Source organism: Struthio camelus, chromosome 14, assembly GCF_040807025.1.
Source record: "Struthio camelus isolate bStrCam1 chromosome 14, bStrCam1.hap1, whole genome shotgun sequence".
Taxonomy (NCBI): domain Eukaryota; kingdom Metazoa; phylum Chordata; class Aves; order Struthioniformes; family Struthionidae; genus Struthio; species Struthio camelus.
The window spans coordinates 12,137,406-12,165,288 of NC_090955.1; the positions used below are offsets into that span (position 1 = coordinate 12,137,406).

At 45.1% G+C, this 27,883-nt stretch overlaps 1 protein-coding gene across 7 annotated transcripts in view; it reads right to left on the bottom strand.

Annotated features, from left to right (window-relative positions):
- CADPS (calcium dependent secretion activator) overlaps positions 1 to 27,883 on the bottom strand; it is a 247,325-nt gene that overhangs the window by 141,515 nt on the left and 77,927 nt on the right. For all 7 annotated transcript variants that reach the window (XM_068907728.1, XM_068907723.1, XM_068907722.1 and 4 more), the window contains exons 4-6: positions 9,864 to 9,944; positions 4,370 to 4,606; positions 1,632 to 1,753 (exon numbers count right to left, since the gene is read on the bottom strand). In XM_068907728.1, the coding sequence (XP_068763829.1) occupies positions 1,632 to 1,753; positions 4,370 to 4,606; positions 9,864 to 9,944 (440 nt within the window). The remainder of the gene's footprint in view (positions 1 to 1,631; positions 1,754 to 4,369; positions 4,607 to 9,863; positions 9,945 to 27,883) is intronic.

The following is a 27,883-nucleotide window of genomic DNA, read 5'->3' on the forward strand; positions in this document are numbered from 1 at the left end:
GTGCCTCTGTGAGAAGATGAACGCTGATGAAAGGCAGACTGCATCCAGCACTGTAATTCTGCAAATGCTTCCATGCAAGCTCAGGGGTCTGGAAACGTGGCTGAACTGAACGGCAGGGCAGTTACTGGAGAGCCTGTCTTTGAAAGTGCACTCACAGGAGAGCACAGGAGTGCACTCAGGAGAAAGATGGAGCCAAGGAAGGTATGAACAAGAGGACTCCAGTCTCTGTCATTCCATTGCAAGCAGTTCAGATATTAATATATTTCAGAGGCTTGCAGTACTGTATATACCTCTGTGGTTTTCACATCAATATTAGAAACCTTCCATTTGAAAAGATGACTAATTTATTCAAGTTGGAATGTAGACATTTCACCAATGTCCTCTGGTCTATAGCACTAGCTATCTGCATGTTTGAAGAGAAAATTTCTACAGAGATTCCAGTTCCACATAGCTTTCACTGATAGTGCCTCATGCTCAGTTATAATTAAAGACTTTATATGTATAAACACTCAACGTTTTGCTATATAGAACCTTGTTCTCCAGTCAGCATCAGCTGAAACCTCCTCAAGGACACTGAACTGTCTGTCTGCAGTGTTTGTGCACTCACACATAACACAATCTGAAATTTTTAAATTCCTGCTTGGTTCCCAGATTTCCTTCCATGAGCTTGGGAAGCTATTGGTGAAATACCACGGGGGGTTGGTCACTCTGAGAAAAGGGGGTGCCGGAGCAGAGGGAGATGTCTCAACAGCAGTCTTCCCAGCACTGCTTAGCATCTCCAAAAGAGGCTTCACTTGACCTTGGAAATTCTATGCTGTAAAGATGCTTACGGAGAATTTAAGTGTGAAATCTCCACAGTGAACCATGGGAAAACAGTCTCAAACCCATATGAATAGTGTTTCAAGTTACTAATCCCACTAATCAGAAAGGAAATAAATCATTTTCTTTTTCCAAATTAACAAAGATTATACACTACCAGCAGGATAACAACCACCCTCTGGGAGACAGAGAAAGCAAAGTATAGGGCCAAAGCTGGGGATCTGAGGCCTGGGTCAAAGAGGACAGAACACGACTCTGTCCCTGAACTGAACACTGGCAGTGTGACCTCAGCTAGAGCCTTAACCGAGTGATTTGAAAGTTTCCTCTCCTCTTCTCTCCCACCTCTGGCCATGGCTGCCTCAGGGTTTCTCTGCCAGCTGTTCCCCTTTCTCATAGGAATGCCAAGACCCTGACAGTGAGGACAAGATTATGCACCTACACCTGACGGCACCAATTCAGATGGACACTTAGACAAGTATTTATTTAAGCACGTGCTTAACTCCATCCCTACTTAGCAAAGCACTTATGTATAGGCACAAACTTATGTCTCCATGGCTACAAGGCGACGTAAGCCTGTCCTTAACACTTTTTTCCTCAATCAGGGCTTATGTACCGTTCTTACTTGCAGAGTGATGCTATGTATATGTGGAAGGCCATGCTTCTCCTCTGCAGAAGAAACCTCTGCTTAAGTTCTCATAGTCCTACCTGGCCTTCCGTGCAGGAATCAGAGTTACCTGTAGCGATTCAAAGCAGCACAGTGACAGCGTGGAGAAGAGCACGATGGTGAGAGCAAAAGGAAAAGCAAGACTTACGTTGGCTTCGAGGCTTCAGCCTGGTCAGTCTGCAGCTTCTCCCCGCCTTCCACCTCCATGGTGCAGTATACAATACGGTTGGGGGCTAGCGATTTTAAACCCTGCACCTCCATGATGACGACCTGTGGGGCAAAGAAAGGCAGAGTCAGAGAAGCGGTCTCTTTCAGGCCTAGGTCTGGCTGCTGAACCTGCATGGTCAGCCAGTGCCAGAATCGTCCATGTGCTGATGGATGTCCATAGTGCTGGGTGAGTAGGGATGGGTGGCGTTGCCCAGATGGAGCTGGGACCATGCTAGCTAGTGAGGTCTGCGCGTGGTGAGGACCTCACCGGAAAAATCTCCCTGTGACTGCTGCTACATGCTCCAGCCTTTCTTCTTCCCATGACTTTGTACATCAGACTGAGAGAATTAAAAAATGCACTATTCACTTGCTTCTGGGGTACCAGGGCACAGAGGTAGGGAAAGCCACAGTGCTGCAGGAATGCAGGTGGGAGAAGGCCTGAGTGCAGGGGAGAACCAGGAGAGAGACAAGTCTTGTGGGACCCTCGCTTTGGTGTAGAGAAGTGCCAGATATTCTTGGCTGCAAGAGCCAGACCAGCAGTAAGTAACCCAGCAGCACTGTGCGTCTCCCAGACAAACAGCAGATGCTGCACTATCCACCCTTCCTCCCCTTACTTTGGCAAATTCCTCTTAGTCCAGTCCTGGGCTTAACTCGTACATGCACGCAGGCTTGCTGAAGCCCTCTGGTGCTCAGGGCTGTACCGAGCTTCAGGAGATGGGCGTCACAGGCATAGACTCGTCCCACCTAAAAGTGCCTTTGTACATGAAACCAGGAAAAAGTATGCATGCTTTTTATTGTCAAGGTTAAGATATCCCCAAAGTTTCTTGCAGGAAATGTCCTTCTCCTTTATTTTAAAGGTGATTAAGTATGTTAACCATATACTTTACACATTTCAACAAGAAACACTGTAGGAGTTTGAGTTTTACTACTGCTATCAATGCAATATACACTGGGATTTCACATTCCTTCTCTCAGATCTTATGATCCATCATTTCACGGAACAGCCCTTCTCTTGCTCACAGATCTCAGTAGACCTCCTCACGAGCAAACACTTTCGGCAAAAATTCTCTTACAGAAGGTGTTTTGTGCACAGAGCAATGAACGGATCACGGATCTTCCACCTTCTGAAGTCAGTGCTCCACTGAGCTTATGCTTTCTACTAGATAGGGTTCAGCTGGGGCAAAGAGTTTAGATATCTCATTGTAAGAACGAGTCCTTTTATGCATTGCTATATAAACTACACAAGTTTTTCCTACAGAGGGGTCTATTGCTTTGTCTCTTAGTTCTCTGCTCCTCCCTACAGGAACACTTAGAAGTTAGGCTTTATTTGATGCTGCCATTTGAAGGCACTATTTTGGGGTTCATAAGCCTATTTCAAATAGGGCTTTTAAAGTCTGAATTGAGTATTATCAATATGATCTCAAGCATCTGAAGAGTTAAACTCTGGGACTGGACAATCAGTGTTGTAAGTTATGCATTGGCACAATATATATAACAAGGGACTCCTTAGGAAGAGAAATGAACAGGAAACTACACAAAAATAGAAGTTTATGTTTTTTTTTTTTTTTTTGCATCCTACGTTTTTGACCCCATTCTAGTAGTTGCTTTGACAATTTAATATAAACCCACTCACTTGACACACAATAACAATTCTATATTGGTGTGTCTGAAACACTAACGACTCCTTGGAGTAAACATCTTTCCTAGACTGCAAATATTTCTGCACAGCATAATTAACCTTGCTGAAAACAGCTACTGCAGCAACACTGCTTTCAGTATAGAGACAGTCTCTTTCGAATGTAAACGTGAGTCCCTGCAGCACCTTGCCTTCCACTGGGCTGTACAGACGAACCGCTCAACAGAGTGCTGAGCAGAAAGTCAGTGTTCAACACAGAGCAAACAGCAAGCCAGTGAAGTACAATATTTCCATGCAAACTGTAAGCCGATCTGTTGGGTGCATTCAAAATCCCAACAATTTTTAACAGTTCTCCGAAGAGGAAGCAAGGCTTGCTGAGAAATAAAGTGACACCTCTAACTGGCAATAATAAGACACACTGACATTTATAGCATGCCTCAGCACGTTGGGAACTGTAAGTAACAATGATGAACCTCTATAATGCTACACAGATTTGCCATGCTGGAAGTTCTAGTTCTCATTCCACTTAGTGCTGCCAAAAAAAAAAACAAAAACAAAAACAAACTGAAGGTAGCCAGGCAATTGTGAGCATCGCAGGGTTCATCTAGAAACTAAAGGTCAGATTAATCCCTGCATTACTGGTACTGCAAACCTGTAGTACTGGTTTCAGGGACGTTTCATAAAGAGGGGTTTTGCTCAGGAGTACTGGAGTACACTTGGTAACAAGCCTTATGAAGAGGCCAATTAATTATGCAAATTCCTGAACCATTTGATACAAACCATTTGGAATTTCCTGCTGCTGTAACTTACACAGTTTGTTCCAACGAGATGGGGAAAACCAGAACGCACACACTATTTGACCACAGGCAAAGCTTCTGGTGACTGAGAGAGGAGCAGTTCCTCGTAGAGCTCAGAAAAATGATTTCTGCTGACCTCTGCCCACCACTCTTAAGTTTGAACTGAGCAGAAGTTGACTGCTGTGATTTTTTATTCTCACCAACTCTGCACACTGTCTGCTGGAAGAGAGACAGCATGCAGCTTACCTCCAGGGAGAATGACAACACGACGTCTGATTTGGAAAGCTGGTTCTCATTTTCTTCTCCCATGTCGATGATGGAGGTGTTGTGACTACGCTTCAGCTTCTGCAGCTTGAACTCAGAACCTCCTTTAGACACAGGCATGCTCTCCAAGTTTGCCATCAGGAGATTGACAGATGACTTCAGCTCCTCGATGTACATGTTTTCCATTTCTTTGGACACAAATTTTGGAAACTTACGCTCCTTGGATTTAAAAACATAAACAACAGAATAAACTGTGGTGACAATCAGCAACCACTTTTTACAGAGGGAGAATCCCCCAGGAGCATCTGCAGAGAGGTTTGCATGCAGGGAACTCCCACAAACCAGATGACAAATTATAGCTTTCCCCTCTGTTATGTAGAAACATTATTGTTAGCTTCCCATAGAATTACTACTTGGTACTTATCCAACTTTACTGTTTCTTGCATGCACTTGCATTTCATTCATTTTCTGTCTATAAATGGCTTCTTTCATATATATAAACTTACCATTGCAAACACTCCAGCCCAGATCTCAGCTGAACCGCTGAAGGGATCAGTTCACTCATATTTGCCCCCCAAAGGCCCAGGAAGAAAACACCTCTGCTACCCCCCAGGGATTGCTCCTCTGGGCAGCTGTCATGTACCTGTCTTTCCTCAGCAAACTTTAATCATTTCCCACGCTCTCCAGCCCATTGACTCTGAAATGCCCGAACAGTTTTTCATCTGATGGACCCTAACACACACAAAAGGGATGATGACAAGAACTGGCACCCTCATTCATTAGCAGATCGGGTCATGATACACAGAGAAGAGACTGACTCACAGTCACAAAAGGAGCTGGAGACAGAAACTGGGAAGCAAACCTAGGCCTCCTCAGGCTTTTCCTCCTACAAGAGCATCCAGCTCTATTGCCCTCCAGGAGGGCTGGCCCCTCTGCCCAGCTGGGTGTAGCTTTTGGCTACCCTAGTAATTTTGTGATTGACATTGATTTACCAAGGACTCAAAGGTTGTCAACACTGAGGGACTTGTTTGCCAGTCTCCTAGATCCACCAGCTCTTTTTCAAACACTCCCAAGTAGATGCTTCCTTATTTTCTTTTTTTTTTTCCTTCTTTCTTTTTTTGGTGTGGTCCTAATTAGAAGGAGGGGCAAAATGCCCTTTGCAGAAGTCAGTGAATATGGCAGGAGTGGACAGCACAAGCAATCTAAAAAGTAAGTCAGGGTCCTCAGACCCCAGTCCTGGTCTTGGCAAGATACCCAAACAACCTGCACTACCCAGAGCTAAAGAAACGATTCCTTGCAGGCTCCACAGCTAAGGCAGTTCCCAGCCAGACAGTGAGATCAGGCTGGCCAGCAGGCTGCTTGCTCGACAGCTCCCAGGCATGGGAAGACTGTGAGCAGCTCCCTCTCTTCTTCCCAAGCCCTTGAGCACTGAAATGTGTCTGTTCCTCTCCTCTTGGGAACAAGGTGCTGCCTTGCTGGTAGGACTAAGGTAAAGCAAGACATGATTTACAGAATCCTCTTTACAGCCTTAAATCTTTGATGATGTTAACATGATGCATTGGCCTTGAGCCTCAAGAAAGACTGATCTCTCAGAGCTTCATTAATTTATGCTGGTGGCAGCAACTTCCAGGCTGTGATAAGGCCAGTCAGACAGTGCAATTTCTACCATTTATTCCAACGCTTGCTAGGAACCGTGCCTGCCTCCAACAAGACAACCTTTAAGCTAGCGGTTCTCTGCCTGTGGTTCGTGGGAACTTGCTACTCGCGAGACCCTCCAGTGTTGCTTGCGGCCACAGGACATTCAAATATTAAAATCAAAGCTGACAATGACAGCAAAATGTGATGCTCCCCAAGGTACGTTCTCAGCCTAGGACTGCTTCCAATAGTCCAGCTACGTTAGGATCACTGGTCTAAGACCTAAGTCTTCCGACAAGCCTGCCCATTCCCTGAACCTGCTCAGGCTTTCAACAACTCACAGTGGGCTACAAAAGACTGTTCAAGGTGTATGACAGCTAAGCAGCATTTGCAGCCAGAGAACTTGAAGTTCATGTGCAAGGTATCTTCTCAGTGGAAATTCACAATATCATAAAAAGCAGTTAATAAAATATAGGCTGGAAATGAAAACAGGTCATGTTTCTTCCAGAAGACCCTCATAAGGCTGCTGATAAAGTACTCCACTGTGCTCGTTTTTGTAGTAGAGTCCTCAGTAGCTTACCCTTTACAAACACAGCTAGCTCACAGCAGCACTCATGCAAGCTATAAAGTAGTCTTTTGTTTCAAGTCTCACTCTTGGGAAACAATTCTCTCACGTAAATTCATCCTGGCATAAGATCTAATCAGGTTGTTTATGGCATATGCACTACATACAGTGCAAGCCACCTACAGGTCTAAAAACCCACATTTAAAATTCTGAGAACTATTGCTGAATCAATGACATTCAAATATCATTTCTTTATCACCCTGCTGCTATTCATTTCTCCAGGGACTCAACTTCAGCACTGCACCCACAAACCTCTTTACAAATGCAGCATGGATGGAGATGTTTCCCCATATGCCACCAGCAACTTCTCATGCTAAGGCTAAAACCATATAATTTAAAGTGATGCGTAACGATTTAACCAGGATTGAGTCAGATGAGGGAAATACAGAGATGCAGGGGTGGTCCCAAGTTTCCCAGCTGCCTGGAGACAGAGTAGGGGAAGCCTGGCAAATGACATAATCAAGGGATGCAGGCGTAGGCAAGAAATGATGTTAGTCACCTCCACATGTACTTGGAGTAGGAAGAGAATCAGAAATGGGGACAAGCATGGAGCGACGCAGAGATAAGAGACTCATCACAATTTTAGGGTTCCATTTAGCTGCCCCAACTACTGTCCCTTCTCACACATTCCTGTCCGTGACGTCATGTGACTGGGTGGGAAAGACACCACAGGACAGAGTAAAGGGGACACTTGCATCTGCAGAGAAAAATATACCTCGCCTTTGGCATCACCAACTCTCTACTGTAATGTTGCTTTCATTTAGATAGTGGAAAAGTACAATGCACAGACTGAATAGCCTGCCCAGATTCAGCTTTAAAACATCTGCTTAACTTTGAACGTGATCCTCCAGCTAGTTCCCTCCAAGGCTGGGCTTACGCACTTTGAGGAAGTCAGGCTCAGCAGGACTCTGCTGCACTGGAGATGTGCTGAGCTGCACTGTCCAGGGCAGGTGAAAAGACAAAAAGATACAGAGCTGTGCCCTGGTACCTAGAGGTAGCAGTTAGATTACTGAAGAACCCAGCACGCATGGTGACTCATCCCAGGTCGCACGACGGGCCAGACAGGGGCTTGCAGAGCTGCGCATCCTGGAGCACCACGATTCTAGATCCTTCTAGACTACCCAGCCTTTGTTTCTCTTAACTTCACATGTCCTGGCACGAATTTTTTAATTTATTAATGAAGAGTTTTGCCTTTACAACGGAATCTCAAAGATGGCAACCTCAGTGTTGGTTTTATGTGCACGCTGTAAGTCACGCTGCGTGGCAAATTTGCCTAGCAAAGAACCTAGCAAATTGGAGATAAAATTGCAGAACGCTATCCTTTCACAGAATTGAACTGTGAGCCTTCCCTGTGCTACAGAGAAATCAGCTTTGCCCAGAAAGGAGGATGCAGAGAAAGATTCAAAAGGTCACTTGGATGCCTCCAAAAAGCAGTATTCATGGGTCTGTAAGAACAAGGTTTCTCGTAGGCAGCTCCTGTTGGGATCTGACATTCTAAAGCGAAGGCCTGCAGCAGTAATGTGAATGAGATTAAATATCAATACCTGCCAACTGGATTACAGGTAAGTTGCTTTTATTTTAAACATCCCTCTGAGCTCTGCACAGGTGTATTTTGAAGGTTGGATTCTGCACCAGGAAATGTCAGGTTATGTTTAGGACTTTCCTGTGACTGTCTCTCACAGGGCCAGCGACGGCATGGGTTGTTTTTAACACCCTTTGGGGGAATGGAAATGGTAAATTCTTGTTTGCAAAAATAATTCATGAAGCTGCAGCCTGCTTTGGCTGCTAGTGAACCATGGGTATTGCTATCCCACATGCCATAAAGAGAAAATGAAACAAAGAAATCAGCCAGCATCATTCTGGCACCCAATGCTTGGCTACCAATCCCAGAACCAAAGGGGGGCAGGGTTCACGTTTTGCTGAAAATAAATATCCTGTAGGTTTCTTTGAAAATAAAATGTCAAAGAGCCAAATACTGAACAAAGGAAAGAAGTGGCAGTTGATTTACCTCTTTGTTGTGCCATCATTTCGCCACATGGTTTTCTTGGCCATCTTACTAATTTTTATTAGTGATATGAGGAGTAACACAACCTGCTTCCCCAAAGATGCAATGACAGTAGCTATTTAATAGAAGTGTCAATAGGAGTAACAAACCAGGTGCTACAGGGATCCTTACTAATACCTGACCATAAATGCACTGTGCTCTTTACACCGACTGATTTCAGAGCAGTCACAAACAGCTCCGAAATTGCCATTTCTCGTAAAAACCTCACCACTTGGTCACAGCTCGCTGTCAGTGCAAGGAGGATTGCTGCTGGTAAGCAGGTCTCTAGCCTGAGGTAAGTCTCTCTGATCAGACTTCTGTTGTTCTTTTCCTTTTCCTTCCAGGTATAATTTGCTGATTATTGAGAACAGCCAGCTAGATCACTCCCAATGACTTCAGTCTCATTAAGGCTTTATCTGGGACTCAGAGTATCTGATTAGGAGCAGGGATAAAATCTCGGCCATGCTGCTGTCAACAGGATCCGGGATTTCTCTCCGTCTATTGTCTCCTGGAAGCCATGTAAATCTGTACTGCGTGAGGCTACGATTTGCTCCTAGGGAGAATGCTTCCTTACACAAGGGTCTCTGGAGAGTTCAGCCGAGTGCTTGGTTACACTTTGGTTACACGTTGAGGTTACCATTTTGAGGTCCCAGGCCCACTACTCTATCCGGGAATGATGTCCAAAAGGGTGCAACAGTAGCCTGACTGTTCTTATGCCACATGTGAAATTAGATGAGAGAATATTTACGTAGAGGCAGGGAACTGTGGCACCCAGCAGCCCAGAAAACTGCATATATCCACTTAGAGCAATCCCTGGCTTCTTTTACATGCCATCACCCATTTTACTGCCCAGCATACGTTGAAAGTTTGACCAGGAAGGCTTAGATACGCACTTGCAGAGCTATCTGGAGCAGTTCGGGAGGTTTTCTTCTCCATAGCTGAAGTGGAGATAAAGGATTTTGCAAGCACCTTGTGTCCCAGCTTATCAGGGATATTCCAAGAAATGCACCTCGCAACAGCTTCGTTTGTAATTGCAGCTTCATTTGTAGTTAAAAATCTGTTCATTTTTAACTGGTGATTCCTTCACAGGTTTTTCCACCCAGTAAGGAAAGGACCTACGGATTGCATCAAACTACTTATGTGCAGAAGTGTTTTTTTTTTTTTTTTTTTACCTTAGCAATTTGTTCTGCCATTTGAAGACGTCCATCTAACTCGCGTCTGATCTGTGCTGCTTGCTCATCTGGGTTGTCCAGCTGTATAAAAACAAAAAGCACAGCAAGGTGAAAAAAATTAGAGAACGTAGCACCTTTAGAAGCAATTCAGTGTTTCAGGCTGACCATCTGCACTACGCTACCCATTAATAATTGCAGGCAGCTAGTGCTGATGGGCCCTGCTCTGGGACAAGGCACCGCACAAAGTATGCATACAACTATCTGAACCTGCAGAGAGGCAAGGTGTCTCCCAGAAAAAAAAGACTTTGGCATTTGTTTCCTGTGCCTTGACTAGATTTAGCAGCCCCATTTGCTGAAACCTAGGAGCACCCTGTTCCTCCGGCGTCACCTCCTCCTCCAGTTCTCCACGTTCAGGTCTGCACGCGGGGCCGCTCGGAGCAGCAGGGCAGTGTGAGTCTGCGCCAGGAAGAAATGCCGCGTTTGCCTCTCCTGCATCTGGAGGAGAAGGTACCAGGAGTTTCGCTCCCGTTACTTTTGTTGCTCGTTACTTTTCAATGCCTCGCAGTGCTCCTTGCCTCAGACTGATTTGCTCTGGGAGAGCCCGTAATTAAGCAGTGCTGAGCGATGAGGAAGGCATTTCGTGGCAGCTAACGAATAAAGGCTGAAGGTGAAGCTGAGAGGCTTGGATGTGGCAGCCAGCAGATATCTGAAAGCACCCAACTGAGAGATCAGCCACGCAGCTAAAAACTGCCACAACATACCTGGCTGAGGGCTCTCTTTTTTCTTTCTTTTTTTCTTTCTTTTTTTTTTTAAAGGGTAATTCCCTTCTTTTCTTTCCTTGTCTTTAAATTAAAGAATTATTTGTGCATGTTGGAATTTCTGATGCATTTATTGCCTACAGATTGCTTTCCGCACTGACCCTTCCTGAACTTTTAAAAAGCAGTGGCCCAAAACAGAAGACTTCACTAAGGCAAATCTCCTTTTGACAAAACCCCGCAGCTTGTTTGGGATATCTGTGAGGCTGCTGCACTGGGCAACAGTACTATTTCAATGGGAGAGAGAGACCACACACTGTACAGGCAGCATGCCCAAAATGTATTCGCTGAGGTCAAGAAGGAGAAGGAAAAAGGGGGGTTACTTATGGTTTGCAGGCCCATAACCGTATCCTCGTGTTTCATCCCTAAGCACTCAAATTTGAGTCCAGTGCCCATCTTTCCTGCTCAGCACATCTTTGGTTATTTATACCAGACGAGGTTATGGCTGATTACATTCAGCAGCGGTATGAAGTACTCCGGGTAGGAATTTGGACTGAATGATACTTTTGCAGTGATTTTGCAGCAGTGCCCTGACACGCTGCTGGCGCGACACGGGTGCTTGGGAGGCCGCAATCCTCCCGGCACTGCGGCAGGTCACACCAGCAGCTCCAGATGCCCAAGCCAACTGCTCTACTGCCCCTACTTTACAACAGGCATAAGACAGAAGAAGCCAAAGGAGGTTCAACAGAAACGCACAGCAATACTGTTTGCTTATTGCCTTTCCCTATACCTCTCTGTACTGCTAACCCCTCCGTGCTACCACCTAATTCATGCAATCAGCTTTCCTACAGCTTTCAGCAGAGCCCTTTTTGCAGCACACTGCCCCCAGTCCTGTCGTTCAGTGTTTTGCACCTGCCTGGCTCTGAAATGTCTCCTGAGGGTAAAAAGTCGTTTGTGCCAGTTAAGCAAGGAATTACAGCACACATATAAGACAGACAGCAACTGCTGAAAAGCAGCTTCACACCCACAGGACTCGGGTAGCTGGATTTTTTTTAGTGGGAATATATGGATATAAAATACAAAACAAAAAAAAAGCACAAGATCAAAACTAGACCCCCCCAAAGAAGCTGATAGCTGCTGTAACAAGGTGGCAATTTTATAGCTGCTTTCCAGACTCTACGGACTCTTTAGACTCTTTCAGGGTAATTTCAGCCACAGCACAAGGCTAAAAACATGCAGTGGCAGCCAGCAGTCACCGCACTGCTCCCTCTCATGAGAGATAAAACCAAGCTCGGCGGTGCTGAGTGCTTCAACACCGTTTTGGTTCATCTTTTCTTGCAAACACTACTTCACGCAAGAGGAGTCTGGCTCCTCCATCCAAATCCCATTTCCTAGCACTTCTTGAGGAGACGGGTGACTCACAAATCAAAGGTCAGGCCAAGGTATTACTTTTCTGAAAGCTCCAAGTTCATTTTTGCCCCCTTTTTAAAATATTGCCTACAGAAAGTAACCTCTTGAGCCGTTTCCAAATCAGCCAGATGGTTTGAGGGCAGCTGCCTTATTTTTCTAATTATTGACCCCTTCTGGCTACCAGGAAACAAAATTGCCACAAAGCCACTGTATGTTAGCTCCCGCAATGACAGCTACCTATAAATGAGTTTTATAAGCTGGCTTGGGGTTGCTGTAACTACCTCGCTATGTTTTATCCTCCTCTGGAGACAAACTGTTTTAGAGAACAAATGCTCGGCTGGTGCAGTGCAGTCTGGAAAGTTACAGCTACCGAAGTGATAAAAGTTTCAATTCTCAGACTGATGAGTTACGAACTCTTCTGCTGGAGTTTTTTGAATGTGCTGAAATATGCCATTTCCCCCCCAGACCCGCAGCTGTTCCACAGCATTTTCCCGGCTGTCTGCTTGTATAACCTAAATGTCCTCTTCCTCATACACACTTATGCTCAAGTATATCTGCATGTATTCAGGAGTATATTTGCATATGTTTCACCACAGACGATTTTCCAGAGAGCTGACATTTATTACGACTGAGACTGAGGGGAAAATATCTTTTTGATTAATTTCTGAAAGCCTCCATTACAGATTTAATTCAAACAGGATAACTAACTACAAAGCGTCCTGACCCCAATCCAAATTCCACCAAAGCGTCAATGACCTCTGGCCTGACCACCTAGATTTCATTCCCTTCAACTGCACCATAAACATTTCATAATCTGGTTTCTTCACCTTTATATTCCTGATTCCAGCACCTTTCAGGACCAATTCCCCCCAACAATTTTTCCATGGACTTCCACTGATCTGAACAAACTCCTGCTGCAAGTATCTTTCAGAGCTGCCTAATGAAGGGTAAGAAACGTACAATACCAGATTTCCATTTCTTTGCAACTCAGAAAGAGAGGGCATTATTTTGAATTCCATCTGAGCTACAGTAATCGAGGTTAATCACACATTACCCAAAATAACTCACACGCTAAATTTAGAAGTCAAGGATGTTGCTCTGGAGGAGAGCTGTTTTTGCAGGATGATAATGAGCAGCCAAACTGGCTCACACTTTCTGCACTATCTTGATTTTGCAGATGTCCTCCAGTAATGCTACAGGTGGTGAGAACTCTGCCATGGAAGGATGCGACCGCAGAAGATTGTTTTTCTGAGGAGGCAACGCCCTTGGCAGCCTCCTCATTTGCAGCTCAGTAGGTAAGGTATTCTTTTTCAGAGCTGTATGCTTGTCAAGATTAATTAGTCATGTGGCCAAGCCAGGTAACCTGTTATTTAAAGAAAAAAACAACAACAAAAAACATTTTCCAGGCTGTATTTTCAATGACTCTGCATGATAGCTCCATGGCAAAAACTGATCTTTGGGAAACCAATCACAGAGAGCTTTAGTGACAGTCTGCTGTGGCAAACAGAACATTTTCTTCTCATTATATAAGGAACAGTACTAGTGAGACAGTCCCTGTCTGCAGTCCTTATGTACTGCCCTAGTAATCTCAAAAAGACTTCTTGTGACTAAGAGTAGCAGGGCCAACAGCTCAGAGCCACTTACTGCTCCTCAGCCTTGGAAGGGCTCCTGCTGACATCAGAGGAAACGGAGTATGTTTTACACAGTCCTAATACTACGTGAAGCCATTATGTGATTAACGCTGGTGTCCATAAAATATACTTTGCTTGTGAAATAAGGTAAGGGGCAAATGTAATGCATGCTATCTAAGCAATACTGAACATCTAAGTAAGGCAAAACAGATCCTAATAGCATTAAAACTCATTTTCTTAACTAGAGAGCCAGCTATTTATTTTCTGCAGTATGCATGCCCACTTTATATTCTAATACTTGACAGCCAAACGCATAAATGATTTACAAAGTCAAGGAAAAACTGAATTAGTTTCGTTCTGCATTATGACAATGTTATGAGGGTGCTATGAATAAAGTAAAGATATAAATCATAAGGTTGCCCCAGTCAATTAAATGTGAAAAGTATTATAATTTCAGTATATATATGATTTGTCATAGGCACTGGGCTTTTCTTCAGCAGCATGCCACAAACATACGACGTACGTAAATTGCCATTCTCAACTGATGATTACATAACTGCCTGCTGCTAAATTAGATGTTTTCATACGTCTACCCGCATACGACATTAGTTCACTCTGCTTGCCCTGCAGAGATTATCTACATTGGTGTTACAGCTGCTAAAGTGAAACAATAAAAATAAAATAAAGTTATGCAGATTAGATTCTGACTGGAACCCAGAATTTATCAGAATCACAGTCTGTCACTGAATGCATAGCAAGGCATATGCATACATTTTTTGCAGATGAACAGTCAGCATTTGGTTAAAAAAGATCTGTCGAAAGACAGCTTTTTACATATAGACTGCTAATAAGGAATTAATTTTAATGTGCACTAATAATATGAAATAGGTTGCTAATTTTCATCATGTGATCTTGAACAGGTGACAGTTTTAATCCCCACTAAAGAACAGTTGCTTGTATTTAGTAGAATCCCTTTCCTTCCATAACTCTGAATCAAATTCTCTCCAAGTCTTTTCCTAACTTTGTCCCAAGGGGATAGAAGATAATCTCTCTTCACTTTTCAAAGGCAGAAAAAGAGGCAAACAAACAACCTAACTAAGTCATATACATCTGACTTATGCAGATCTTAAGTGCAAATCAAATCCATGCCTAAACAAGTTTGCCTGTAAAACACCTCCTGTGAACCACCTAACCTGGACCTTATAAAAACAAGCAGCCCAGGCTCACTTCCACTCACCTGAGAAAAAGCCTGCGGCATTTCAAGGACATTACAGTTAACGGAGACTTTACACTGCACTATATTTGGAGTTAAAGTGTTATATATTTAAAGCTCCAGTTTATCGCAGCTTAAAACCAAGCCATTAGAAATGCGGCCCCAGCTCTGAGAGCGACTTCGGGGAGCAGAGCAGGCTGCTGCGCTCTTTTCATCTTCATTATGCCCAAGGCCATTTTGCTCCATTTAATACCCCAGGCCAGGCACTGGGGATGGTTCTCGCGCCGTTAGCCTCAGTGACAGCTCTGCCGTCGGGACTTAACTGCCAAAGCTAGTGGTGATGCAGCAGATCAAAGCCTCCTGCTTCTGTGGGAGGAAATACGGAAATGATGCATGAGCTAGCGATAGCTACGTTGCAGTTCTGCCGGCAGAATAAGCAATATGTGATTTAGAGCACCCGGCAGTTAGTTAAGTAAGAGAAGAACTGATCTGGCTGTCCCATCAAATGTATATTGATGGGGTGCCCTCCTCATAAACGCACACCATTTATATAAACGCTAGGGAAGCAGACTAAAATACTGCACTCAGGCTACAGCACTGCGAAGCTTCAGTATTTTTAAGTCGTCATAGCGAACAGAACTGTCGGAAGTAACTTTTCTGCAAGCTACAGGGATTTATAATGACAGGATGCTACAGACAGATACAACTTGCAATTATAAGCCTGGCATTTACAACACGCAACGCGGAAGTGACAGGTATTGTTGGCATAATTGTCATCAGCCACAGGAGAGAAGCCAGAAACCATTGGGACTATTTAATGCTTTAATCCCTTCCTGCCAGTCATTTTTAATGCTGAAGACTTACTCCAATTGCTGGGAAGCAATGTCACCCAGTCCTGACTCCTGAAGCCTAACGGGGCCTGTCTAAAAGCATTTCCCCTCCCTTTGAAGAAGGTTACAATGCGGTTGTATATCCAACCGTTCCCTCCTACAGCATGCACTCCTGCAGAAAACAAACCACCAGCAATGCAGTTCTGGAAAACCACATTTTAAATGCACTGGCAACACATGCACTTAGACATAAGACTTGCTGCATCAGAAACAAAAACAAATCTAACTCTTCATTAAAGGAGCTAAGTCAAAGTTCTGGTCTCCATGAAATCAAGAGCCGCTTCTTGTGCTGATTTCAGCCCTGCAGGATTAGAAATTGGAAGTAGAATTAGGGAAGATAGAAGATACCAAGAAACACAAAGAGAGAGAATTTAAGTATTCCACTCTCTCCCTCTACCCAGTGTTTCCATAACCACCTAATGCTGCTAGGGCATGCTCAACAGCAGCCAAGGAGCTTTAGAGCGATCCGTGCTCCAGCTCGCAGTCGGGGTCAGCCGTTCCTGCTGGCATTTTAAGCACACAGCAGACTAGGCGATCCCTGCTTGTGCAGCCAGGGATCAGGCTGAGGGCAAGATGCAAACTGGCTGCTATCGGTTGGGTTCCTTCCTGGGTGAGGGCATTTGCAGCAGCCTCTGTATTCAGTCAAGAAAATGACACTTGAATTTTCTAGCGCCCTGTGTACAGCACTCCACCTGTGTACAGCCAAACAGATTTCAAAAATCCCAGGTCGTGAATGAATTTTCCTCGTGTGGAAGACACAGATGAAATGATCTGCTATGACCAAATCTGCTTACATGGAGCACTGCTGTGGTGCTGAAGCACCAATTTGGTCACCCACCCACCGAAATACAGCCAAATAGCTGTGCCATGTTACGTGCATAGGGTTATATGTGCTGGGAAGAGAGATTTTCAAGGCTCTCATCCCTTGACACACTGTGAGCTATGTAGCTCAGCAAATGGCTGATTAAACGTTTCAAAGTAAACATGCTATATGTGAGGGCTGAACAAGATCACAATACAGGTGACAACTTTGCCGCTTTGATGCAGGGCTTTAGGAGAGATCTTTCTCTAGTAAAAGGTAGTTTCACTTTGTAATGCACCATGAGAGGAAATACTGAAAAATTCACAAGGCCCCTTCATTTAATAATTAATCAGTCAACGCATACTAGTAACTTGTGATATCTGGCACCATGCAGGGCTCCAGCTGAAGGAAAAACATGGCCCCCCAAACTGCATGGGGGGCGGCCTCAATTTCTTATCAGAAAGCCACTGCTCTAAGAGATAACAGAGACATCTCTGACACGAGACAGGACAGGTCTGCGCAGTGAACAACACATGGCATCCAAAAAACACATGCAGTGCCACAGATACAGATCAATTACAACATCCTTTTCCCATAAAAAGGCCTATGATTGAGTAAATATTCTTCTACACGAGCAACAAGGGGACGACGAGAGCGCCGTTTTGTGTTCAAGGTCCTGGCCTCTGCCGATTTCTCTGAAGAAAAAGCATGAGGATCTAGATATTCTCTCTTTTGAGCAGAGGTGGGATGCGGAATTTCCTTTTAAATTGGAAACGTGAATGATGTTAAGCTGTCTTGGTAGCTTAAGTCACTAATACCCTGGGCAACACGCTAATCCTCTGTACAGCAAATTACAATCTTAGGACCGCCAGCTGTCTTGGGATTTGAAATGACAGAGAGGAAAAGGAAGCGTGGATAGCTTTTCAGAGGTTATACACCTCCTTGTGTCAGCAAAATTAGCATTTCTTGTAAGGGGCTGGGCAGCACCATCACACAGCCTGAATGTGGATTCAACAACTGTCACGCTAACTGTTCAAGGCAGGATTTCCCTCCTGCCTTAAGGGAGCGAGCAGGGCAAGTCTTCCTTCCGCAAATTCTCCGGCCACCCACTAAAATGCTGCCTATTAAACAGGGGAGGGGGGCAATGCCTTGGGGAAAGGAGAGAGTATAGAGCAGATTTTGGCAGAACTAGACATAGGGCTCCCGGGAGTGCTGGAGACAAGAGGGACCTACTCTTCTCCCCTCTTTTTTTAAATTTCAAAGAAATACTTGCTGCGAAACACAGAAATCAGGGATAAAAGTGCATCGTAGAGGAAAAGTCTCTAAGTTAAGAGCTTGGACTCCAATCTACTGAATGAGCCCAGGGGAAGCTCACCTTGTCCTCTTCTACCTCTGCTAGCTTCCAGCACAGAAAGAAAGGCAGCATCTGTTTGAGACCTCTGCTGAAGCCCATGTGAAGAGCTCCGTGGACCGACGATGCTCGTTTCCTAACGTTCTTGTTGCAAGTAGAAGATGTTGTTCCTTCTCTCTCCCGTGACCCAAATTCAACCTTTTGGTTCAGTCCCTGACAGAGAGTTGAAGATCACCCTTCTAATTCCTCCAGAGAGCCCCTTTTCCCAGGAGGCAGGTGCCACCTCGCTGCTGGGATTGTGGGGTTCAGCAGGGAGCACCAGTACCCTCAATTTCTGCCTGCAGACAGAGGTGGGGGAGGACCAGTGCATAAGCCTTGCCTCTTCCTCAGGCCTCAAGGCCGCAGAGGCGGTGGGAGTGGGTTGCAAAAATGTGGCTCCTTGCACGTTTTCCTCCATGTGAATTTTGATAGTTTTACAGCACTGCTGCTTCTCACCATGCAGTGGGACTGGAGGTGGTCTCTGTATGTCTGTCTCCTGTTAAAAAGGGCTCTGTGATGGTACCGTGTTGGTCTGTCCAACACGCTGTACACCGTTATCGCAGAGGGAGTTGCTGGATGAGCACAGACAATCCCTTCTTTCAGGAGCTGCAGCCAAAAGATGGATTCCCAGAAAGCAACTAAGCCTCATTTAACCTCTCCAGTCAGAAGGATTAAAAGGAAAAAAGAGGTTTTTGTGGTAGCTCCTCTCAGAAACCTTCACCGCACACAGAACTAGCAGCAAAGGAGGACACCTGCTTTCCCAATTTGCTCAGGGAGGATCCTCCAAGACAGATTATGTTATTTGTCTTAGAGGGACACCGAAGCAGACCACCGTGCTTGTGCAGTGCTTGCAGCGAGGTCCCAACCGCTGCGGAGCCTGCGGCTGACAGCAGTGCAGAAAACGCAGCGACGCTTGGCCTGACCTGCCAGAGCGCAGTGTCCGCGCTGGCCCGCAGGCACACAGCAGCCGGGTCGCTCCACCAAGGCAGCGAGCGCCCTGCCTGGCCCATGGGGAACTGCATCTCTCTACTGCATGCTGAGAAATAGCAGCTGCGCCTAACGTGATGGCTGGCACAACCCCGAGAGGTTACGCCTCTACGCCCTGCTCCTTGCTTGAAAGGGATCTCTCCAAAACCACCTCCCCACACAGCAATATCCTTCACTGAAATCCATAGCAAAACACAGCACAAACAAGGCTGCCTGGAAGAAACGCACAAAGAGGGATTTATCTTTGAATTGGTCCGTGTAACCATGACTGTTACAATGGGCAGAAGGAGAAGCTGGCCGTGCCTGCTGCCAAGGGCAGAGAGGCTTTTAGACAGCACAGCACTCTGTGAGCTGCTGCCAGGATGATGTGATTAAGTACCAAGATGCATTCCCAGGAGGACTGTTCCCCAAGTGACGCTGTGCAACTAAAAGACGCTCAAGGATCTCTCTCCTTTGGCCAGTCAGGCTTCCTAAAAATCAGTCCTTTAGGCTAAGAGTCATGCAGAGTATTTCTAGTACAATGCAAAATTTCCCTTAATTGAAGGGATTACAAATTGTACCTAATACTTCACCCAACTTTTCTTTTTAGTAAGATACATAATAATTTTGACCAACAGCTCTAGTAGAAAAAAAAATAAGATTTAAAGCAGAAAAGCTTCAGGGTTCCAGCTCTGCAACTTTATAGCTTTTAGGTGGTGCTTTTCAAAAAAAGGATAGCAGCCTAATTAAGAGTGTACGTGTTCGCATACCAGCTAGAAAATATGTAATCTTACATAACTTTGAGAAAGGTGAACAAAAAAATTTATCAACCCAGTGAGCAAATTCCAATAAAGTCATCCGATGTTGGTGAGTGAAAGAGACTGTTGTTCCACTTAATTGTTTTAATTTGCAGACTATTGCAATGTAATTGCTATGTGCCCAACTGGCTTTAAGCCAGCCACCGTAATTTTTTGTTTAAATGTTACAAAATTCATTAGGTAATTCAGCAAGGCGGCTCTAAGCCGTGCACCCAGCTGCTCCCTCAGCCGGACGCACCCCGGGGGCCTTCATCATCCCGTAAGGCGACACGCACCCGCTCCTCAGGAGCTGGGCTGGAGAACAGCCCCGCACCATTTTCCACTTCCTTGTGTAAAACCTAACCTTCTGCAGGAAGTCAGTTGCTCTCTAATAAGGCTGTGCATCGACGGTCATTTGCTAAGCAGTTGCGGATCACTGCTTGCTCCTGTTACCCCAGTGAGCTTCTGCATTATCTAATGAACCAATGCAGCCGTAAGAAAGCGGTTAGAGGATTTTGGGGGCGAGTGACTTACAACAGCGCAAAGGACTTCGGCAATTTGGTAAGGTCTGATGTTTCCTCCCGTAAGACGGGAAATCTTATTTCACAGTTCACAAGCTTTAGGGCTGTGCGCAGATCCCTGCGTGACAACGTTACCCCCGGACGTGCAGTTGGCCCCTCCTCTCCTCAGCACTGAATCTTGTAACAAAGCAATACAGCGCTGTATTTTTACCAGCTGCCTTGGCTGCTCAGGCTCTTCGCGTGAGACTAAGCACACAAAAGCCGAGACCACACGTGCTTTCCCAGAGGAGGTCAAGAGCTCCACCCTCAAGTTAGCTCCAAATTAACTTGTGACGGGGATAGGCGCCGCCTGCTAAACCCACCTGGCCATGCTCATCTGTGCGCGGGTTGGAGCAGCTCAGCCATCACCAAGCTGGCCAGGGCGCTCTCCAACGTGGGTAGTCAGGGCGGCAGCGGGGGGCCGGGCAGGGGCCGTGCGCTGGCGCTGCGGTCTGGCGCAGGGGCTGCTGGGGCCTGAGGGTACGTGCAGGCCTTTGGGAATCAGCAGCCTGAGAGCTGACCATCTCGGGGAGAAGGACTGTGCGGAAGAGGATTTCTGGCAGCATCTTCGCCTTTTGATTCACTTCCTTTCACTGCCCTTGAAAGCAGTGACCAAACTGGTTGCTGTTGCTACGAGCCGAGGATTCGCACGCCCTCCTTCGGGCCGGCAGCAGCGTGCACACCTACCTGCTGTTGAGCTGCAAAGCATCGCTTAATAAATCAGCACGTGCCCATGGCACTGCAAGGAGAGGAGGCAGCAAAGCGTCCTGCGTGGACCCAGTGTACGAAATGAGTAGAAATCCCCTTGTGCTGGGTCAGTCACCGACCCACATGGGAACACATTGGATTTGCCAGGAAAGCTAATACAAGCAAACTTAGCAAACAGCTTTCCAGCAGGTTGTGCAAACATACCTACAGATTTATGAGGAATGATAAATCAAAATAAATGACAAACACATTCAGCAAAAGAGAGAGGGGAAGAAAAAGTGTTGTCTGCCTTTGCAAGTGATTTGCAAGCTATTTAGAAATCTGATGAAAAAAACACTTCCATTTGAAAGGAACATCCTTTCAATCTGTGTTTAAAAAGCTTCTGAACCCCAGAAATCCCTCTGTAAGATCATCCATGAGAGGCATATGACACCAGAAGGGCTTAAAAACTAAGCTGCCCAGAGGCTTCTGACCTCGGACCAAGCCTTAATACTCCCTTCTTACAGTGTTGCATAACAACTGTTTTAGGCCTGCGCTAGGCATACGCTCGCCACAAGCACCTCGTAAGACAACCTGGAGATCTCACTAGCTCATGCAGCTCAAGGTAGATTGGAACACTTAGCTTGCTTACGGTTCCTTAAAGCTAAACTTTACTAGGAAGGGAAACACCTGAATTTTCAATACACAGGCTAATAAACTACTATTCAGTTTCAAATCATTTTTATAGCTAGAATTAGCTACAATTAACTCATCCCAAACAACAAGGAGGAAAGATCTACGTACACTCAAATCCTGATCTTTTCACTAAAAGCTTAATTGTAACTACAAAGATGACACAGATTGTGAGAACTGAAGCTAAACAAGTGGTCACAGAACTCAGAGTGGGCCTCAGTCTTTGGAGCTAAAGCAACTTGCAGAAGAACCTGTCCCAGCAAAGGTGCCACTCAACAAGATAAAGATGCAAACAAGATGTGGGAATGTTCCCAAAGGTGCCTAAGTAGCTTGCAAGGCGAGGGCAAGGGTCTTGCAAAGAATATATGCTTCCCATATCTGCTGAAGTGTGCTAGGGGCCTGGTCTCAGCTTCTCTCAGTTTGAAAAAAAGCTTTCATTTTCTTGCTCTTTCATGATCTGTTGAGAGGTTTTTAGACTGGCCTCCATGACCGCAGCATCTGCAAGCCTTCCACAAACAACAGGAGGTAGTTTCTGGTGGGTGTTAAGGAATATTTACACATTTCAAGTCAAAACCTCCATTTTTTGATGCTTACCAGAGGGACAGAGGCAAGTATTTAGGGAGGAAAAGGTGTCCTGATACAAGTGCTATTCCTGTAGGGGAAAGCCTTTTCGAAGTGGAGGCCCTCAGTTTTCTGACCCTGCCATTCACTCCTCCCCAAGGACACTGTTGCACAGCTAGTTCCCCTTGGCTGAAAACGCTTTGTTCCCAGCTCTGACAGCTTTCAGAGTTTTGTCACAGTGGTTCAATGATCAGGCTTGATCTATGAATTTAAAACTCTCTAGCTACCCTCAGCGTTGACCTGAAATCAGGTACTCTTCAGAGAGTGAGACTAGACCATTCTCAATAAAACAGTAACTCAAATTCTTCTGTTGCTACCAGCACAGTGTTTTGTAGGGATGATACAGGTGAACGCACAGATAATTGAAACAACAGATCAATAGCTTCCTATCACCACATGCACGACAATCAGTTTCATCCCTCACAAATAATTAAAGTAAATTTGAAAAGAAAAACTATGTTCAGAGCAGAAATGCACCTGGCACAGAGGTGTAGCCTGAAACTGGATAGCCATTCCGCAAAATAAACACTTGAGGTATGTTGGTATGTAACTTGGAATTTGAATTATGATCTTGATTCTTGAAGTAGCACAACAATAACAGAATGCCTACGTTTCTGGCAGAAGCTCTGAGCAAAGAATCGGCAAAGCACAGTCTTTGTCCACCGAGAGCAAACTTTTGGTTCCCTTTTATGGCCAAACAATTGGGTATCAGCAGAAAAAAAGAGCAGGAAATGTAAAGTGAAAGATAAGGTTCCCACTTTTTCATGGACTAAGATTAGCAAAAATTGCAACCCTGTCCTTCATAGCTCATTTCAGGATTCACGAACTTTAGATTATCACAGAGACCTAAAGAGACCATTCTCCTTAATAGGCCAATGTTTTTGACACCAGTTTGAGGCAGCAAATCTTCCTGCTTTGCTTTCTAATTCTTCTGGGGTCAGGGAGAAAGTGTTTAGGAGACTTAAGACTCTAGCTAGCAAATCCTCAGCAAGCAAAGAGATAGCTACGTATTCTGAATGAACAGCATCCTAGGTGAGTTGAAATTCAATCTTTAAGTTGCAAGGAGCTTCTAAAGCAGCAGCACAGGCTAGTGTTCAAACATTAGCCTCATCCTTCCCAGACACGCTCTCCACAGCACTCCCCACCCTTGCCAACCGCATCTTCCTTCCAGTGCATCTGGCTGCCTTTTTTCCAATGCGGAGATCAGGCAGAGGCCAGTGTTTTCTGTTTCTAGTATGCGTGGAACCAGATCCATAAGGACTGTACATTCATTATTAATTGCTTTACCATGAATGGGACTAGTACATAATCATAGTTGAGATACAGACAGATACAGCATGTCCTGAATGATAGTCAAGCTCCAGCAGTGCTTTGTCTAGCCAACTGCAGCCTTGAGGGGGCACTGATAGAGTTGATGTCTTTCAAATGACTAGCTGCTGGTCCCACCAGAGACCTGTGACTAGGACCATGCTTCTCCAGAAGTCTATGTACATGGTGCCTTAGACACCCTTCCTATAACAGTGGAGAACCCCCATGTGCCAGGAGGGAGCCGACTTCCCCAGGAGACTCTGCTGTTCTTAGCCCCTCTAGGTTGCACCTAATACTCCACTAAATGATATAAAAGTCCAGAGCAGAGACATCATGCAAGTCCCTATGGTCAATACATAATAATAATATTTATAATGCTAATTAAAAGGTTAGTTCCTTGCCTTTCTTAGAACATTATCCTGGTATCTTGTGCTTCGAGACATTCAAAGGTTTTAGAGGAATTTACATCTGGGGCAATCTCCTGTTTTTAAACAGAGGACATAACTAATAGCCATGCTAATAATATTTATCATTGCATATTGAAAAAGCCACCTCTTCTCTAAATAATTAGCATTCAACAACATGAAAACTAAACATTAGTGGCACAGCAACTCCCCTTCCTTTTCTCCAAAAACACCCTGAACACAGAATTGTGCGGGTAAGACTGTGTTCATTTAGGAAACACACTTCTTCAGAAACTGCCACTGAAACAAGAGCAACTTCTTGGGCGTATCACCTCCTGTTATGCAAGTGTTGAAGTCAAGGCATGTAATATTAAAAAAGAGTGGAGAAAAAGTCGAGACCTCTCAATGAAGGCAGGAAATATTACTCATGCTAGAAAAGAGGGATACTGAGAACTGTTAAAAAAAATCCCAAAAACCAAAAAACCAACCTTCTCTACATCCAGTCCAGAAGTAGGACTGATCTGATTCACTAATTGAGAGCATCAGTCAGACCTCTTTTTAATACCTTATCCCCTGCAACTGGACCCATTTCACCCCCTGAAGAACCAGTGGCACAAAATGGACGTACACCACCTCCGAGAGGGGCTGTGCGGAGCCGCAAGCTGTCATGTGGAGTTTAACCTTCCACAACTCTGTTCCAAGATGCTCTGACATCTGCATTAAGATCCAGGATGTAAGAATTGAATTAGACACAGAAAAGCAACAAGAGACATAGCTATAAAGAAACAAACATGAAGAACAAAAATGTGACACTTCTAAAAGCAACTAGTCTGGAAGGTGAGAGGAATAGGTATTCAGCATAAGGAGGACAAGATCTTAGCGGATGAGACAACTTCTCCAAGGTGGTACACTGTCCTCATTATCTTATTGAGGAAGAAGGTCAGTCTAGTCAGCAGTCTAAACAATATGGCACATGCTGTTATATGTCCATATTACATGTAATATGGATAATTTGTGTACACAGATATTATATCCACTGTAGAAGATGCTTCATCCTGGACACAGTAGCTTCTGCAAAGTGGAAGCACGCTCTGCCTCCCCCTGCACGGCACCCCTGGGGAACCACTTGCTGCAGCTCTCACTTACCATTTCATGGACATGTCATGCATGCCGCTTTGAGAGAGACCTGTGCTAGCTTTAATCGCACCAGCTTAAACCATGGCAGTTGTGAAGCTGGGGCACAGACTTCCCTTGGTATTGCACCTTCCCGCCCTGAATCTGGTTGAGGCGCTTATGTGGCTAACTCCTGACATCCTTCCCATCAGCAGGCTGAGCAGCATTAAAGCTGTCTGGGCTCCAGCTGCACATGCTGTGGTCACATCTTCAGAGGCAGCACAGATATCGCCTGAGGCCATAGGGTACATCCTAACGGACAGGACACTAGTCCCCAGAGAGATGCAACTGAATAGCAATTATCTACCAAAGTTACACACGGTGCTTTGTGCTGTTTTTCTTTCCTGCAATTTGTTTCTATTACATGCAGTGAGTCATATGAAGCTGCCACGCTGGATGGAGACTGCTGTGATAGGCTGACAGCGAACGTTTTAAGTGCTGCTGAATTTGTGCTCGCGACAACGCTGAGACAGCTTTTCAGAACAACCTCACAACGTATGTGGCTGGGGACCTGCCCTCAGAGCAAGCGTGAGGCTGTTGTAGGGAAACACTCCTCTGCTCCCCAGGTCCCAGGGACCCTTGCTCGGCCCATACATGAGCACAGGAGTCAGTGCTTAAAGCTAAGCAGGCACAAAGCGCTTCACTAGATCAAGAGCTTGCTGAGATGTTCATTCTTTTACCCTTCACTACATAAACCCTCCAGGAGACCCACCAGGACAAATTTCCCCTGCCCTGGCAGAACTGCATGCCGTTCCTGCCCAGCAGATAAGGGCTGACACCGGGGAACCCCTTCTGAGAACAGGGACAGGCATTCAAGGTCCTGGGTTCAAAGTCCCTGAAAATAGTACAGACAGTTTCAGCTGATCAGCTCCTCCAAGGCTAAAAGCTGTTGCTCTCCCTCTTGTATTTATGTTCAAAGTGGACTCCAGGAGCAGAGCAGTTGGTACAGAGACAATATGTACATAAAATGTCATGAGTGTTGAGTCTTTACTGTGTTATCCCACTTTGGACAATAAACATTTGCTTTTCTTTTTGTCAGGGTGCCAAATGAATTCTAATGCCGTTCCTGATAGTAAGATAGAGATAGCTTCAACTGAAGAATGTGGTTGCACAGAGACGCTCTGCTGACCTTGATTTCTGATGCACTGGCTATAAAAGGCAAAGGCCTTTAGGTAAGAGGACGTTCAGGCTTCTGCTTCTCCTACCAGACCAAGAGCACAACAGCAAGAACAATTTGTTTTTCCAGAATTTGTATCTCATGTAATAGAAAATATTAACTCATGTTACAAATACTTATAAAAAAGATATAATTAAGTGATTTGCAATTGAAAATTAACAATCTAAAAATTCAGCAATGCAGACAGACAGTGTTAAATATGACTGTAGTTAATGTAAGCTAATTTAAATAGGGATAATAGAGCAGAAAAATGCAGTCACGTTCCCTGTCATTAACATCCTTCTCCATGTACAATATTATTATATTAAGCTTGTCAGCTGTTTTCTCCCTGCAGGTGTATGGCAACCACTTGCACTCCCAGCACATGTTAGTTTTGGGAAGCACACCTGCAGACAGAACTGCCACCCTCCCCTTGAACCGCTGCTGGCCTATTGCTCTCGCCCTGCTACACAAACCAAAGCTCGGGAGCAGCTCTGCGCAGATCTAGGCCCTTAGTTAGGGATCACCACAAGATGGCGAATTGAGTCAGCTTGCAGTTGAATACTTTAAAACACTAACCATCTACAACCTCACACAATTCTCTCGGATGCTCCTTGCAGATATTGTTTAATACAAACAGCTTTGTGGCACAGACACTTACCACCCCATCTTACAGATGGGAAAGCAGGAAAGAGTCCAGTGGCTCCCCGAGAGTCCTATAAAGCATTCATGAAAACTGCTAACTGTGCCCCTGGCTCCCCAGCCAATCTTTACCCTCTGCCTTTCAATTATCTTTCCCTAGGGCTTAGTACAGACTGAGCCTCCCGACAAAGCCTTTCCATCCTCTAAGGAGGGAGACCCGTTTTTCAAGCTGTTTAACTAATTATTGTTTGTAGTTTAAAGCCAAATAAAACACTAGTTGCCCAACACCTTCATCACAACCGAGGCTGGACAACCACAGCTTTGGCACACATCAGAACAGCTGCAGGAGGAGGGAAAAGTACCCATCTCCAATGTCCCTGGAGGGACAGCCTACAACTGGAGGGCAGGTAAGGAAATAAGACTACAGCTCACCCAGGGATGCCAGGGCAGACCACAAAGTCCTCTACACTCTGCAACAGCCTACACACCTCTAAGCCTGGAAATCCTCCTGCTAGCAGGGTATTCAACTCAGGTGTAATACCTCTGGCAGCTTGGAGTTGCACTTTCTCATTTTGCCCTCTATGGCAGCCAAGGACACACTGTCACAGGCTGGGCTCTTCTCTTATGCTGTCTGCCATGTTCATCACCTTATAGGCATTGCTCTTCACTGACTTACAAAGAGTTGACGTGGATCAGATTATAGGGCTCGGCTGTGATTGTAATCTAGAAAGTAATTTGCTAGCTGTGGTTCAAGTTTTATACGCTGTGTCACCGTCCTGAATGGTGCATCTTTGTAGATTGAAGCTTGGGAGACATCTAGATTTACTCTTTACTGCAGAGAGTTTCATGAACAAAAGACCAAAAATGATTTCTTTAAGGATATGTGCTGGGCGGCGGATCAAGCTTCACCATAGCTCTGCTA